We start from the raw sequence: 17,538 nt of genomic DNA, 5'->3' as shown, positions 1-17,538 counted from the left end.
GGGGTAACTTGTCCTGACGCGATCAGCAATTCCTCCCTGGTGAGGTGGGGCCCAGCTGCGTGAAGGACGGACTGGCGAGAGGGTGGGGTAACGGGCAGCTGAGGACACAAGGTCATGACTCGGGTGTCAGAGGTGTTATGTGATGGGCTATTTGTCTTGTGTTGCCCTTATTACAATCTATGCAGGTGTTGGATCATTGGATTAAATATTAAGCTGTGGGCTTGAAAAAATATCCATTAAAAGTTTAAAACATATGTAGGGCTTGATTTTAAAGGGCTTATACTAGGACACATCAAGCTAAATGGTTCTTGTGATCCTAGTAGGAAGGACAACAGTTCCCGTGTTCCTGTCATCAGCATGACCCAACACATTTTACTGCTCAGGTCCTCGTGATTGGCCATTAGGATGGGAACTGCAGACACCCAGGCACTCCTGCACCATGCTTACACTGTACCATATAAACAGAGAATTTCTACAGGATCTGGTAGGAAATGTGTGGTCACAACAACAAACAAGGAAAACTGAACTGAGTTCAAAAGACCCATATTTCTTTTTTTCTTCTTCTGATCTCCATCTTTAGAATCCAAAGGGCGCAGTCTACAACATAAGGGTGTTTATAAATGTTATAAACAAACTTAAATTATATACCATGTGCTTTGGGTTATAGAGCATGTATTTTCTCCATGGCTTTTGAATATGATCTTGCCCATGTGAATTACTCATGGGAGTGGATAAAGGAAGGATGGTGCTGTTTATTGAAGGCTGTGCACAGAGCCACCGACGGCACTGTCAATGGTGCCGTGTTATCCACATGTTCACAGGTGTATCCTCGAAGATGGCCCAAGGCTTGGGATGTAGTAGGTGTTCGATAACTATGTGTTAAATGATGAAGAAATAAGTGGCTACATCAGCATAAACGTAATTAGGAAAGGAACTTTTATCGGAAACGGAAATATCTCCAATTAAATTTGGAAAAGGGACAGGGACGGTTGCAGAGTTAACTCTGGATGTTTAAAAACAGGCTGGAAATTATTCAGTAAGATGAGTATTATTAAATTTAAAGACAAAGTCTGTTTTTCTTCAGTATTTAAGAAGTCCCAAGAAACACTGACCCTTTATTCTTAGATTCAGTGACCTCCTCGAATAACAGTGGTTCATATTTTGGGAAGAAAATGTTTTGAAGAGGTTGTTAATTAATCTAGCATAGCATCACATTATGCAATACCAGACCACTCCCTTCAAAATGACTGTTTCCCTATTTCTGAAAACAAAAAGAGAGAGAGAGAGCGGTGTGTGTTGGTCTCTCTTACCGTCAGCGATAAGGCCATGCAGACAAACGTGAACTTCTTGATGTGGGCTGCTGTGACTGTGTTGCTTGTGCTGACCAGCTTATTGCTGGGATTATTCTAGAGGGAAAGAAAAGGACGATGGTGACTGGGCTCCAGCTTATCCTCGGCTGACCACACATGCATCTCGTTTCTGTTTTACATGATTGCGTCGTAAGTATAGATGTCAAGGGACAGCTTGGAAGACGGCTGGCACTTTGAGTGTCTCTCAGACAGCTGTCAGGTTTCTGGACGTGAACATTAACCAGTGGAAGCTCCACACTGAATGCCTGGCAGTATCTCCTGAATCAGTCCCCTCCCCTTGGTGCTTGGCGCCCACCCAGCCTAGTCCAGGGCCTCAGCTGGTGCACTCCCTTCCTGGCCACCATGGGCATGTCCCTGAGTGCCGAGGCCCTGCTCAGTGACCTACGGGGCCCTCTCCTCCCCGCAAATGGACTATAAGTTTGACTGGGCATCCAAGGCCTGCTGCCCTGACCCAGACCCGGTGCTGGACTTTTATCCCAGAGGGAACCCTTTGCTCTCTCCCAACACACTTGGAGCTTTCACATTTCTGGGCTTTTGTGTCTTCTTCTCTCGTTGGGTCTTCTGATTGTCACAAACACCCTTCTCTTCACGGCCCATCGTTTTCACAGCCCATCTGTGCCTTAAAGTCTCTCAGATCTCGTACCTCCAAACTGCTCCAGGGTCCCTGTTCCTGTACGCTGATCACCCTGGAGCTCTCTACAGGCATGTAGGGCATCCTGGTCTGTATTCAGGGGGCCTGTGTCAAAGCCCCTGTGAGGTGGGCTCACTCTCTGAGATCAGGGACTGAGTGTCTCACCCATCTCTTCAGCTCCTGCAACTTGGCACAATCCTTCCTGAGTATAGAAGGTGCTCAAACAGCCTTTGTTACATTGAATTTTAAGCGCATAATGCAGATGGCTCCGATGTCCTCTTATATATCCCTGAATCTGAGGCTCTGCTGAAGCTATCCTGGCGTCACTGCCATGAATGCCCATTACCCAATAAAAATGGGCGACAACCAGCAGAGAAAATAACCCCCGCCTTGTTATGGAGCCAATTAGTCCCAGCGCTGACTAACAAAAACAACACCTGAGCACCCGGCTCCTGCATCCAGCCGAATGAGATGCCCCCAAGCAGAGCTACTTCCGGTTCCACTCGGAAAAGAGCTCTCGATGGTTCCTTTACATCAGAGGACAAAGCAATCTCTCTAATCCACGCCCCCTGCAGATGCCACCAGCACAAACCTCTGGATGGACGGGTTTCCATTTTCTTAATTCCAATCCCTAAAGCATATCTGCTTTTCTGAATAAGCAGCTGCTGCTATAGCAAAGTGCAGATCACAGGGAGTAGGACATCTCCCCCGGGGATCTGTGAGAGCGGTGCCCTGGCGGGCTGAGTGACGAGGCGGCCAGGCTGCAAAGAGTCAGGCAATCTCCAAACGCACCCGTCACCTGTGGTGACGACAACGTGCCATAGCTCCCTCAGGTGCACTTTTGTTTTTAAAATAGCAAATATTTCTGCAAGTATAGTTGGAATAAATGAGCATGTGTCATTAGAGCAGCATCTGTGCTTTGTTTTGTGTGCCCAATCTGCTTAGAAACGTACTCTTTCGCAGATGAGAACTGAACATTAGAGAGATGTGGTACCACTGGAGAACTCTCCCAGCTCAATAGTTAGCTGGAACCATCAGAGTTATGCGAGAAATCTTAAATCTCTTAGGCTGGAACCCACAAAGAGGCTAAGGATTTCAATTGTCGATGCAGCAAATTCTGGAAGTCCACACGGAGGTGTCTAAGATTTGGGTGAATAGACGGCATTCATATAAATGGCTTGGAGTAGCTCAGTGGGATGCTTGGAAACAATGGGTGAGGTTTCAAAAGGATTCTGAGTAACTCCAGTTTGTGGCTAGAGGTATGCTCGTTAAAGGAATTTTTTCGTATTGGCTAACCTCTGTGATCATGAATAAGGCAATGTTTTCCTTGGATGCTCCTAGGGAAACTGTATAGTGTAGTATTGTTAAGTTTTATTATTTCAAGGTAGCCAAAAACAATTTCAGAGGAGACTTTCACAGCCAGGAGGTTCTGACCTTGGTACCTGCTATTCTCACCAGGTTTTCTTATATCATCTTATTCTCCAAGAGCTAGACATTTAGCAAGACTTATATCCATCTTGGTTTTCTAGGATTTACTTCGACACACATGTTCCTTGAAATGAAAACAATGATTTCTGTCGGTAGATTGGATTAAACCCACTCAAACATGGACCATCAGTTCTCTCCTGTAAGTGACTCATGCCTTCTGAAGTCCATTCTCAAAGGCCTGTGAAGCAGGAATCAAATGCACTTTTTAGGAGATGCTCTGCATCTTGATGTTGCAAGTGAATGTTTGAAGTAGGTGGTAGTTCCAACTAATAGCCTACTGGGGAAGTTCCACGCCCAGTAAAGAGTTCTGGGCAACGCCACCACCCTATCTCACATTAGGCTGCATGGTGGGAATCCTTGAAGTATTTTGAGGTGAGTTGCTGAGAATGGGTGTGAGAAGAGAGGCAAGTAATGGTGATACAAAGAGTAGCATGGGGGATGGGTAGTGTGGAGGGATGCTGTGGATGGGTACCTGTGAGCAGAGGGTCTGTGTGTGTGTTCGCATGAGCATGCACACTAACGTGGAAATTCTGCCTGTGGGCCACAGGTGCAGAGAAGGATGTGGACCCATAGTGGACCATATCTTTTCAGACTTGATCCTCCATCCCTGCCTCAGAGATGCTCAGGAGGTGCCCTCAGGTCAGGGTGCCAGGTGGAGAGAAAATCTCTGCTGGGCCCCCACTCCACAGAGTTTAGAGGGGGGCATTTCAGAAGCTGGTAGCACATGAAGGAATGAGGTGAGCTTGCAGCCTGTGGCCTGGCCTTGCTTTGTGTGGCTTCCCTGGGTTTCCTACACCCACGGGGGTCGGGGTGGGGGTGAGGGGAAAGAGGAAGGAGGGAGGCCAGCCTTAGCCAGCCAGAACCCAAACTGCCTGTGCTGACAAACTTGATCTGCTGGGGACCCCGGCAAAGAGGCTTCCTCTGCTCCCCTTCCAGGGCTCTTGTTGGCATAAGCTAAATGGTATCAGCCATGGATCTGAGCTAGCTCGATAGCAATTTGAGGCCAAACTTGTCTTCTATCAAGAGTGCAAGTAGCAGGCTGGGTGATTCTTTTCTATTTTTCATTTGAACACACTATGCACTCTGTTTTTTGGGGTCTGTCTTGCTACTCATTTATTTTAGGATAAAAGTCTGCAGGTTCAAATAATTAAGCGTTAATGAAATAGACATTTACTGAATGATCAGCAGTGGACAGTCCCGACCCAGCTACAGGCTACAGGTCCGAAGGGTTATGTGCCTCCCTTGGCTGTGTCAGCAGCTGCGGGAGGACAGAGCTGCTGTCAGCAGAGCCTTTCAGCTGGAATAAGTCTGCTGCACCCAAACCAACCTGGACCCAAGCCTGCGGCGTGGACAACTTCAGTGTGCACGTGCCACAGCTCACAGGAAGATGGCCGTAAGCTTTTTAGCTCACGCACACAACTTCCTGTCTGTACTTTCACATCTGCTATGAGGGCAGTAAAGCCTTAGTTTAATTTTAAAAAACCAAACCACAGAAACAAAATCCAATGTATTAAAAATTTTTGAGAGTATATCTTCCCTTTTGCAAACAAATAGTTTCTCAACAGGAATAACCTAAAAGTGAGTATCAGTTTGGAGAAGCATTATAGAATCAGCATCAAGGTAAGCTTCAACTGCCTCTGTGATTTTCTGAGGGAAATATTCCAAAATTACTTTCAACATCCCGAATGCTACATTAGCCTTACAGAAGGAGGCGAGACGGAGCAACACCACAGTGCTCCTCGTTGGAGAGCCCTGTCCATCAAACGCTAATTTTAAATAGCGTGTTTCAGACACCACGACGCACAGGTTCTCACCTTGTCAAAAGCAGGGTAGACAGCGCGGATTTCCGTCAACCAGCCATATGGCATGTGACCCACAGGGTACGTGGCTGTCAAAATCGCCACTGCCTGCAAGAGGAAGGGCCAGCAGAGTTAGCATCAGCACCGCGGAAAGCATCTCCAGTAGCTGCCGTTTGCCACGTGGCAGAGCAAACTGTCTCAGGTGTGAGCCCCACTCACAGATCACTCCACACTGGGTGACAACCATCGGCCAGCCACAGGGTGGCCCAGGAGTGGGAGGAGGGCGCTCCATGGCGTCCCTGGGCGTGGGATGCGCGGGCCGGGGCAGTGCACCTGAGACCAGGAGGATACGGCTTGTTTTACAGGAACCCAACGAGAAATAGACTCAGACCACTGGCTCGAGAAGCCAAGATTTTCACCTAGGTCCACCAGACTCCAGAATCTTGGTTCTTTCCCTTGAGCCAAACACAAACCTCTTGTCTGGCCCAATTCTTGAGGTTCAAATTGCAAGTGGAGCCCTCTCTGCTCTCTGGATAGTCTTCCCTCAGGATCCACCTCTACGCCTGCAGGCTGTCCTTCAGGGCGGCCGGCGGTATGAGTTTGTCGATGGCTTTACGGTACTTGCCTCCTGACTCAACTCACCTCCAAGCTGTGCCATCAGGATAGCCCAATTTTGATTTTTAATTTAAGAAGCTAAATAAATATTTCTTACAGGAAGCCAAAAATGAGAATGAGATCCTTTTCTTATGTGAAGGAAAGGAAGGAAAAGGAAAACAAAGCACGTAACCCTACATTTTGGCAGAGTTCAACTCCCTAACTAGCTAGTAAAGGAGAAGTACATCTATTTTAATTGACATAATAGTGATGCCAGGAACATGAGGTAAGGACCCAGCTGGGTGAAGACACTGCTGTGAGGAGTGGTGTGGAACAAAAAAGAGTGCTGGAGTTAGGTGGACCCGGATTCAAACCTCCCCTCCCTCCCATGAGCCCTCTCAGGCCTCTTTCTGTTCCTTCAGCAGAACCATGAGACTAATAGTACCCACCTCACAGTGTTGTTGGGAGCCGATGAAGTGTGCATAAATGCCAACCCATTAGATGATGGATAAATGTCAGTTCTGTGCCCCACAAGATGATGTGTCTCTCTGCCACTGAGATCGATTTAGAAATATTCCTAAGACATAATTTGCTTTGTTTTTTTAAGGGGAAGATGGGATTCTAGCAGACAGGTGATGGGGGTCACATACCTTTGACAGGGCAACATAAACTCAAGTATGTAAGTAAAAAAGCTGCGGTGTTACAGAAGCCACCCGAGATGATATTCAGGAGTCAAAAAATAAAATCCGGGAACAAACTGAGGCAGGAGGAAGCATTCTGCTCATGATTTATGTGCTTCTCTTTCTAAGCCAACGTGAGCTGCTTCCCAGGACACGGAAACTGGCAGGAGACCCCAGGCTGGAGATATGCTGACAGTGCAGTCAAGGGCAATGTGTAAACAGGAGTCCCTAATGAGCAGCCACCAGCCTTCCTGAAAGATCAGCAGTTCCAGAGTCAGAATTAATTCTCCAGAGGGCAGCGGAGGAGGAAACAAATGAAGTAATTCCATTTGTTCATATCTTACTTGAAAGATGGAAAAAATGATTCAACTCTTTCTTTGGAGTAGCTGCCAGTTTCCAGATAAATTTCTGGAGTTGAGTGAGTAAATGATGGAGATCCTCATTTGGAGGAGGGCAGATTGCCCAAGAGCACAGAAAGCCATGACGGGTTGGGTGGTATGTGCAGGAGGGAGAAGAAGGAAGAGGTGAGAGTAGTGGGTCAAAATAGAGGCATCAGGGGCTGGTCTGGTGGCCTAGAGGTCAAATTTGTGAGCTACGCCTCAGCAGCCCGGGGTTCGCAGGTTCAGATTCCAGGCACGGACCTAGCACCACTCGTCAAGCCATGCTGTGGTGACATCCCACATAAAATAGAGGTAGACTGGCACAGATGTTAGCTCAGGTCCAATCTTTCTCACAAAAAAACAAAAACAAAAACAAAACAAAATGGAGGCATTGGCCCTTCCTCTTCTGGGTATTTTCACTTTTGCTGGTGCCCTATGGCATATTCCACTGTCCTCTGCAACTACAATGAAGAGGCATCATGCTGACTCCATGGAATAATGGAAAGGCCATTGGGTGGATGAAAGAAAATCTGGGTTCTAATACTAGCTCAGCTTCTTGCTGGTTTTATGTCCTTAACCTGTGCCCTTGCCTCAGTTTCTTCATCTGGTCAATGAGAAGGATGAGTGAGATGTTCTCTTCCATACTCACAAAGATACAAAATTACATGATTATAAGTCACTGAATGAGAGCCTCATGGCTTCCTACTGTGAATGCATCACATAATTTAATATCACAGAATTACTTGAGCTCTGAAGATGAATTGGAAACAAATTTGTAATCCACCTCCCTTGCCCCCATTCTTTACAATGTACTGTGGGTGTCCACATCCCCAGAAACTGTCCTACCTCTGTAGCTGCAGAACTGCCACCAAGGTCCCGGGAAACAAATAGGTTGACAATAGGCCTACTGATCCTCTGTGTAGCCAAGATGAGAGCCAAAGGCCACCAGAAGCTCAGCATCTTTCTTACTGTTGCATCTCCCTGCATCAAGAAATGGAGATAGAAGTTCACTAAACTTGAGAAGCAGAAGAGAAAAACCAATTCAGAGCCAAAGCCTTTCCTTTTGATGTCAGTCATGAGTCAATTCGCTATACTTAAAAATAATACAGGGAAAAGTCTTTGTAGACAAGCCAAGTTGAATTAAAATAAAATGTACAGTCTTGTTAGAAATTAACTCGAACAGTTAGAAAGCTACTGTGAAATCAAAACATACATTTAAGCTTGATGGATCCAAACAATTGTTTTCCAAAAAGGGCAACTCTAACCAAGGCACAACCCAGCTCCATGGTCTGAGAAACAGGTTGGAAATTAGTTTTTGTTTAAATCATCGAACTGACTGGCTTGAAGCCAGGTCAGTAAGAGGTAACTCTTAGAAGTAAAGAATTATTATAATTTGTGTTGGAATCAGTCAGCTCACAAATGTGCCTAATTACTTGGGCATTGTACAAATGTACTACATAGGTTCTTATCCTCAAAGCTCCAAAAGAAGTCATGTACATGTTCAGAAGCAGAAGCAAAATAAAAGCATGATAAAAGGTGATTTGTGAAGAATTCTACAAGAAAGATGTGTGCTATCTTTAAAGCCTGGCTTTCATTATTTAACTGTGGTTTTGATTCTTCATGAGGGTAAGAGTTCCATCATGGAACCATCTCGGGCACCTTAATTTATTTCCCTTTGCTGGTGGCTGAATGTTACGAGAGAGATTTTTATCATCAAGACCAACATGATGTGGTTGTCCTAGTGATGGAAATAACTAGATCGGATTTTATTGGTGGCCTGACCTTGAATTGAAGTAAGTGGTCAATACAATTATTGCTCTGACTAAAGTAGCATGTGGTCAATGGTGGGATCAGGGGGGTGAAGTGTGGTGATTTATTCAGATATAATCATGCATATCTGCCTTACAGCTAGATGGAAACAAACCCAAGTGATACCTAATACCCAAGGGTAGAAAAGATTAGCATACATATGATATAAATCAGATACTGCTTATACTTATGGTGAAAAGGATGCTCTGGTCACTTGCGTAAGGTTATACCTTGTTTGCATCTTATTCTACTTTTGATGCACTGGCCAAGCTCTGCCTCCATCAAGGAGGCTTCTTAGACCACGTCACTATCTTCCTTCCAGCTCCAAGGGCTCTTGTGTTCTCACTGCAGTCTACGTGTGTCTTGGATTCATGTCTAACTGTTGCTTCTGTCTTGGTCTTGTCTGCCAAAAGCTGCTGGAGGGTGGAGACCACATCTTAAAATTTTCTGCATCACCCTGTGGTACCTAAAAGCTCTACTCACTCCACAGAAGGTACCCGAATGAGCAATTGTGATCGGCCAGCACAGAAAATATGAACAAAGCTTAGATCCCTGCTGTGAAGTTAAAAATAATCAAATGTGAATTCAAAGAAATCATCGGTCCTAAAATCTTTGTTGACTTATAGAAAACTTATTTTTGACAATAGAGAGCAAGAAGAACCATAAATGTTGTATCTACTCGTCAGCCTGACGTGACTCACTGTGCCTCAGTCTCCTCCTATGGAGATAAGGAGGCTAGACAGAGACCTCTAAGACCTCTTCCATCTCCAGTATTCATTAATTCTCCAACTGCCCTTCTCTGTGGACACCACTTAGCACCTGGTTTTTGGGTATGACTCCTAGAGTGTGTGCTGATGATATTGATTTCTCATTTCACATAGGGGTGGGGTAAAACTTTATTCCACTTGAATGTACAGACAGGCTGTTGCTGAGTTCTGAGGACCTACCCCCAGCTCTGGTCCGCTCCTGTCGGGGATGATGTCGTGGATGTTCTTGTAGTAGCCCAGGCACAGTGTGGTGCAGCGCACGAGGGCGCCCATGTACAAGGAAAGGATTGGGATAAGCAGAGGCTCTCGGCATTCCAGATGACTGTGAAGCAAAATGGCTACAAAAACGACCTGAGAGATGGAAAAACAAGAACAAGTTAGAGAGCAGACAACAGAACCAATCAACAGGAGAGCAGCCTGACCTCTTGCACCTGGACGAGACAAGACCTCTGAGCGAAAACCTGCACGTTGATGAGAAAGAGAACAGAAACTTGGGCTATAGCTCCATGCGGCTCTTGTAGAATGCAGGCTCATTTGACATTCACTGGAAGAGCACATGATCATTTTGTTATATCCACCAGTAAGATTATTTTAACACGACTGCACATCTGGCTAAGGTTATCATTAAAAAATATCTAGAAACTTTGGCTCCTCAGACCCTGAAATATGCAGAAAAGTTTTTCCCTCTTGAGGCTGGATACTGATGAGCACATGAAATCCACACCTGAGGACCTAAATTACCTTCCACAAAAGAAATGACAGCAGTGATCAACGATGGGATACAGAAAAATGGACATTAACATTTATAAGATGGAATTCACTAAAAATGCTGCAAAAAGCACCAACGTTAATTATTATAAAACAAGCTAAATTAAAACTTAAGATATTAACTTTTAAAAGTAGACCAGGTCAAAAAAAATACATAGTCAAGAGGGATTGAAATAATGAAGTGTCAATTTCAATTGAACGGTATAGTCTCTAAAGCAAATTTAACAATGTATTTGACCTCCTGTCCTGCAAAAATCAGAGAATCAGCCCAGCATCTGTCCAGAGTCCCCCTGGGATTTACACATTCAGAAGACACTGAGGCGTACTGAGTGCAAAAGCAGGCTGGTGGGGAGGGGGGATATTCTCTGAGCTACATCGACTTTCATAGCCAAATATCCATGGACCGATAGACAGGCGTTTAAAATATACCACTGAGTGATCCTGACCAAAGGAGGCTTATCTTGATCACTGCATTATCAAAACATCAGTGATGACAGAAAGTTGAAAAAGAGGCTGGAGAGTCATTAAATAAGTACATTCCATTGCTGCAGGGAACACAGGAAAGCAGGGTCATCCAGAGAGATTCTTCTGAAGGGAATAAAAGTATTAGATGCCAGAGGAGGTTTGCTCAGAGCATAGACTGACACTTGTGCCTGGCTGTCATTCTCAAACCCAGCAAATGAGACAGACCCTGTCATAGGCATCCTCAGGGGGATACAGAGGACAGAGGCACTGCTTGGGTGCATGGACACAACCAGGCTGCCCGGAGCATGGACAACGTGAGTGGACGCAAGTTGTGTGGCGCTCCCCCTCACACTCCCTGAGGATACAGCGGAGCCCAGTGATGGAAGCAAAGATGCCAGAACTGTCTCCATGCCTGTTGCGTCCAAGGAGAACAAGTGCACTGTATTAAGTCAAGGATCTGGAGACCGGCTGGGGGAAGACGTGTTAAGAACACACTGTGTTTGGAACAGAAGATTGAAGAGTTTTGTGATGGAGCCAAGATGCCCATTTATTTCTCTAACTAATTAGAGGCCTCTAAGGTACCTTAATATGCAAACCCAGATTAGTACGTCTGCAGCAAGCTTAACATTTGACATAAACAAACCTACAGTGTACACTAAGATGATCATGTTAGAGACTGAAAACTCGTATGAAAAATGGATCAGTGAAGACCAACCCCTCCCCTGCCAAGTCCAGGAAGACTCCCAGGCTTCAGAACAGCTATGCAGGATGAAGAGGACTAAGGAGGAGAATCAGGACTCGAAGGAAAAGAGAGACATGGACAAAAGAGGAGCAGGTGTGGAGCTGACAAGAAGATGGCCTGATTTGCAGAGTAGGCTACGGTGGGCTGGAGGGAGGGCAGGATGTTCAGCCAATAGTGCTCCCCAGGCCAAAGTGAAGATTTTCTCAGGCTCTTCTGTATTTTTCTTTTTTCTTTCTTTTTTTTTTTTTTGAGGAAGATTAACCCTGAGATAACATCTGCTGCCAATCCTCCTCTTTTTGCCGAGGAAGACTGGCCCTGAGCTAACATACATGCCCATCTCCCTCAACTTTTATGTGGGACACCTAGCAGAGCATGGCTTTTGCCAAGCGGTGCCATGTCCACACCTGGGATCAGAATGGGCGAACCCCCGGCCACCGAAGCAGAACATGCGAACTTAACTGCTGCACCACCAGGCCGGCCTCCTCCTCTGTATTTTTAAAAGCTTGATGCCATGTGGTCCAACACTTACTACAGAACTTACATCTTCATCGTGGATTGTATCATTTATCAATTTAAAATAACACTCGGGCCTTTTGCATTTCAATCCAGAATTATGACTTTGAATCTGATATAGCCATCAAAAATGTCAGATTATTTTCTGAGAGGAACCTACTATCTCAGTGGTGAGGATTTTCCCAGTGAAAGCCCCATACCAGGTGCTGGGGATTTAATGATAAATAAGATAGTCCCAGACTCTCTTCTCCGGGAGCTGGCAGTCTAGTGGAGGAGGCAGAAGCGTTAATCAAATAGTGATGCCGGCGAGCGTCCATTGACAGACTGTGACAAGGCTTGTGAAGGAAAGAGGGCGGTGGCACTGGGAGAGCCAGGCTGCATGGCCGGAGGGTGCCCCATGTGGAGTGCTGTCTGAGCTGGGACCCACAGCCTCGGCAGGAGCCAGCAGGGATGGCAGGAGTCGGTGGTACGTGAGGAGAACTGCGGCAGAGCATTTCCTTCTGGGCAGAGGGATCCAGGCCAAGACCCCTAGAGGGATGGGGCTCGGCCACCTTGAGGCCCTGAAAGGAGGGCCTGTGGCTGGAAAGCAGAGGGCAAGGGGACCAGAGGGGAGTGCAGGGCTGGAGAGGAAGCCGGGCCCATGGGTCTTCAGCACCTTGCAGGCCACCACCTTGCAGGATTGTGGCTTTTATCTCCAGAACAGTAGGAAGAACTTTTAAAGCGGGTTTTTAGGTAGAATGGTGAAATTCTCAGAATTTCACTGAGAATAGATCACCATGGCTGCCGTGGGGAGGGAGAGAGGAGAGACAGAGCAGATGGGTGAGGCAAGTTAGGAGGCATCTCTAGTTGCAGGCGGGAAAGGTGATCCCTTGGACCAGGGCGAGGGCTGCAAAGATGGGGAGGGCAGACGAAAGAAGTATCTAGGATTAAAATCTACAAGGCTGGTGATGAAGATGGACGCTCCTAGGGTGGGGCCCAAGTTTCTGACCAGATGGTAGCGCCAGTGATTCATTCAAAACTGCAACCATTGAGATCATGAAGATCATGGATTGAGGCTTAAGGTAGCTTTGAAGGATCTGAGGAAACATCACAGAGACATTTAGAGGGCCAGGCTACAGATATTTACTTGGGGACCATCAATCATGTTATAGATGGTATAAACCTTGGACATGAATTAGATTCTTCATGAACAGAATACAGAGAGAGGAGAGGGATGTGTCTTGAGAACTTCAACAATTACACATCACGAGAGGCTGCTGAGCCTTCAGAAGTAGGAGAAAAACCAGGACTGTGGTGGTGAGAGCCAGTGGGAAGGAGCATGTCACTGAGGAGGGAGCAGTCAATAGAGTGAAGAGTTGCTGAGACGTCTACTAAGTTAACTGAAACTGTCCACTGGACTTAATGGCACGAAGGTCACCAGTAAGAACAGGCTGGGTGAACCGATGGGGGTAGAAGTCAAGCTGGAGCAGGTAAAAGAAGGAAAAAATAGAGACAGTGAGGGGAAACTACTCTTCCAAAAGGTGTGGCTGTGAAGTAATAAAGTGAGAAAGAGGACTGTAGCCTGAGAGGTATGTGAGAGCAGAAAAAGCTTGTTGTTCTTGCTGTATTAAGATGGTAGATATTTGAGCACGTTTACATGTCAAGAAAATGATCCGGGATAAATAGAATGGATCGCTGATAAGTGATTGAATAGGTTCCTGAGAAAGCAGGGCAGGACAGGATCCAAGGCACAGGTGGAAGAAGTGGTCCTCGACAGAGGAGGGACACCTCCTTTACTATAATGGGGGGAAATGGAGATGATGCAAAAGTTTGGAGGCAGGCCTGCGGGTTCAGTGGCCAGAAGTAGAAGAATTCGGTTGCTTCAGTCTTCTCAGTGAAGCGGGAAATGAGGTGGTGTGTTGGGAAGAGTGAAGTGGGTAGAGACCCTCCTGAGACTCGTAGTTAACAGAGTCAGTGAGGTAAGAGATGAGACTGTACATTTATAGTTTGATTTGTCCCGTTGTGTAACTTTCTCCAGGAGCACCTGCTACCTGGGTGCAGGCTGGTGAAAGGGGCACGCCATGGGGTGGTTCAGGATTGGGATCTCGCCACAAGGCTGAGGTGAAAAGGTGGGAGACAAGAGGATTTACAGCAGTGCAGTAATTTCTGAACTGAGATCTTGGGTCCCATCCCTGCAGTCTCAGCTGACTTCAAGGCAAGGGCTGACGAGAGCAGAAAGGTTAAAGGACTGGAGGTCCCAGTGGGGTCCAACAACCTCAAGAGAATTCTCATTTTGACATGGAGCAAGTTAAGAAAGTCCAGGTGATCACGAAATAAAATAAAAACAGCACTATTTTTCATAAATTCCTTGGCAATCTGATTGGAACATATGACTATTACAATAACAGTGGCACAGAATATCATTGCCCGTTCAAACCAATCAAGAGCTTTTTTGTACTACTGTGTGAAATCACTTGGCTTAGTAAAATTTAAAAGAAAAGGGAGTTGCTACTAAAATTCAAGGCATGATAAACTCTTTGCATTTTATCATTGGTGATTACATGTTATCTATGCCAAGGTGATATACCAAAGGACTGCCTGGGATCTATTTACTCATTACCAAATTTGGGAATTAACAAATGCTTTCAAGTAACGAGAAGAATGAAGCTGGGGGTTGGGGGTGGAGGTAAGACTTAAGAACAAAAATTGAATTTATTCCCCAGCCAAAGTGTGGTAGGAACTCAGTCTACAAGGTTTAAAATAACTCCTTCACCAGGAATAGCCTGAGGCCAGATGGCATTGAATTCAGCTTCTATGGCTCTTACCAACAGATATGTTTATTGTGAATTTGCGAGCTCTTCCAACAGGCAGGGTCCTGGACCAGGTTTAAAACTGAGAAGGAAAACGGCTGTAGGCGTACTGGCAAAGCATTTTTCAAGGACATGTTTTTTCTTCTACCCTTGGATACTTACTGTATTTGTCTTAGGAAAAGTTAAGTTTTTTGTTTTTTGGCCTGTAAGAAAACACACATCTATAAATGCTCACTGAGCTGCTGATGCCAATGTTGAAAATGAGAGGTGTTTCCTTAATTTCAAATTAAGTGAATAGAGTGAATAAGGCAGTTTAGTTCATCTTTCAGAGGATGAATTAAAAGTAAGAGCAGGACAAAAATCTCTAATAACTCACCAAGAAAATTAACAAAGAATGATGTTAGCTAGCATTCAGACATACGTCCGTCCAGGCATGCACACACGCACACACACACGTGCGCACACACACACACACACACACAGAGTGTTTTGCAGGAATTAATTTAAATTACTTTTAATAGTGATCCATGGAGTTAATACAATTAATTTGGAAATTTAATTCTTGGTCTTTAGGGAGGTACTAACAGTTTAACAGTAGACTATTTCAAAAAGATGGCTAAAAGACCAGCATGTACAATGGGAAAAAACAGGAAGAAATGCACGGAAATGTTCATAAAATGGAACTGAGAATTGGGAAGAGAGCTTAGAAATCAGTGTAATTGATGAAGATTTTTAGGCTGCTTAATTTTAAAACGGTTTATGATGAGGATTTTTAGGCTGGTTACTTTTAAAACTGCAGATGAGAAGCAGGCTCCGAGGACTGGAATTTTGCTTGCCCTTTTGAGACATTTGCGTTTGTGAAGGAAGGGGGGATGACCTTGTAGGGACCTGAAATTGGCCACCCCAGGATATGTCTCTTTGGCATCAGGATTGTTTTGGGCTGATTGCTTTCGATAAACTGGGACAGGGAAGGAGGCTCTGGGGAATGGAACTTGCCCTTGTTGGGACATATTTACATTTGTAAGGTAAATCTCTATCTGTAAAAGGTGCCTCCCTCTCTGTACCAGGAAGAAGAGGAGAGATGACCTTATCCCTAGAAACTCTTAATGGGGAAGGCAAGAACTTAAGTCGGTTGCTGTCTGGCAATCTCATGTAACCGGTTTAGGGGGGCGGCTTCTGACCTTCACTTAATCCGATTTGATTCTTGTCTAAAAGTCATGGGATCACCCAATGACCAGACCCCACCTGCACTGATACCATTTTAACTTTTTTTCTTTGTCTCGTAAAGAGATGACTCACATACCCATGCCTTAAATTTAGCCCTAACCCTCAACTCGGGCCAGCAGCAGGAGCTCTGACTGCCCATGGGTCCTGTCCCCAAGCACCAGCTCTGCCTGCCCATGGGTCCTGTCCCCATGCCAGCGGGGGCAGCAGCAGCAGCTCTGCCTGCCCATGGGTCCTGTCTCCATGCCAGCGGCGGCAGCAGCAGCTCCCCATGCTAGCAGCAGCAGGAGCTCTGACTGCCCGTGGGTCTTGTCCCCACGCACCAGCTCTGCCTGCCCATGGGTCCTGTCCCCATGCCAGCGGGGGCAGCAGAAGCGGCAGCAGAAGCTCTGCCTGCCCATGGGTCCTGTCCCCATGCCAGCGGGGGCAGCAGAAGCGGCAGCAGAAGCTCTGACTGCCCATGGGTCCTGTCCCCATGCTACACTATTCTCTAAATAAAAGAGCACTACTGCCAGATCTTAAGAGTCTAAGAAATCTTTCTTTCGACTCCTCGGCTCACCGACCCCGCATCATAATGTCCTCCTCTATGAAGATTCTCCCCAATCCCTGAGTGTAAGGACTAAGTCTACTTTATAGATGATAGGAATTAAATCTAATTTTCTGCTGAAATTTTTCATGCGGTGTCCTTGGTAGAAGAAAGCAAGGAAGGAGGATGGAAACCAGGGTGGTGCCAGGCCCCAGGGAACGGGACTCAGCTGAATGCGCAATGTAGGCTATCTTCTCAGACAGCGTCCAACTTCCTGGTTCTTTTTAAATGTGGGGAAATGACGTGTGAATGGCAGCTTTGTGTGGCAACAACATGAGAAACAATATTTAAGAATAATTCCTAAGAGCCCTCTCTAGAACTGAGTGACAGACCATGCATTGTTGGGCTGCATGGAGGGCTAAGTGCACAGCCAGCCAAGTGCACAGCCAGCCAAGTGCGCAGTGACCTATGACCACCCAAAAATGTGCTCAGCTATGACTTCATACTCATTTCACATGCAAGCTCTTTAAAAATTAAGGTCAAAACCTCTGATGCTAAATTTAGATTCCCACAATCCTCATTCTAGCAAGATTATACTTACTTGTATCACAGGAGGCTTCATTTCCTCATCCGTTTAAAAACATTTATTGAAGTCCACATTTGATGTGAGTAATGTAGGAATATACCACAGAGTGAATGAATGTAAGGAAGCATCGTCAGTTCTGTCACTCACCAGAAAGGGGCTCTGAGCCGCTCTGACACGCAGACCATATTTACCTGAGCTATGACATCTGAGATGGAGGCACATCCCACCAGGAAACTGTATTTGTGTTTTAAGAGAATGCCAGCATGGGTCCATGCCTGCCAGAAAGAAAAGAATTTGGCATGAGCTACACCATCAGGATTATATTATTTCTGTCATTATGATTTACTGGGCATTCCTGAAATAGACTTTATACCTCCAAAAACCTTAGTAGCACAGGTCTGATAAGT

General features: G+C 45.8%; 1 protein-coding gene across 2 annotated transcripts in view; it reads right to left on the bottom strand.

Annotated features, from left to right (window-relative positions):
* Positions 1 to 17,538, bottom strand: part of ANKH (ANKH inorganic pyrophosphate transport regulator) — a 139,664-nt gene that overhangs the window by 29,000 nt on the left and 93,126 nt on the right. For both annotated transcript variants that reach the window (XM_001499859.7, XM_070246025.1), the window contains exons 4-8: positions 17,323 to 17,406; positions 9,699 to 9,869; positions 7,789 to 7,923; positions 5,304 to 5,396; positions 1,311 to 1,406 (exon numbers count right to left, since the gene is read on the bottom strand). In XM_001499859.7, coding sequence (XP_001499909.3) covers positions 1,311 to 1,406; positions 5,304 to 5,396; positions 7,789 to 7,923; positions 9,699 to 9,869; positions 17,323 to 17,406 — 579 coding nt within the window. The remainder of the gene's footprint in view (positions 1 to 1,310; positions 1,407 to 5,303; positions 5,397 to 7,788; positions 7,924 to 9,698; positions 9,870 to 17,322; positions 17,407 to 17,538) is intronic.

The sequence above is a fragment of the Equus caballus genome, chromosome 21 (assembly GCF_041296265.1).
Source record: "Equus caballus isolate H_3958 breed thoroughbred chromosome 21, TB-T2T, whole genome shotgun sequence".
Taxonomy (NCBI): Eukaryota; Metazoa; Chordata; class Mammalia; order Perissodactyla; family Equidae; genus Equus; species Equus caballus.
The sequence above is the reverse complement of the archived record's forward strand: the minus strand, read 5'-3'. Positions and strand labels throughout refer to the sequence as shown.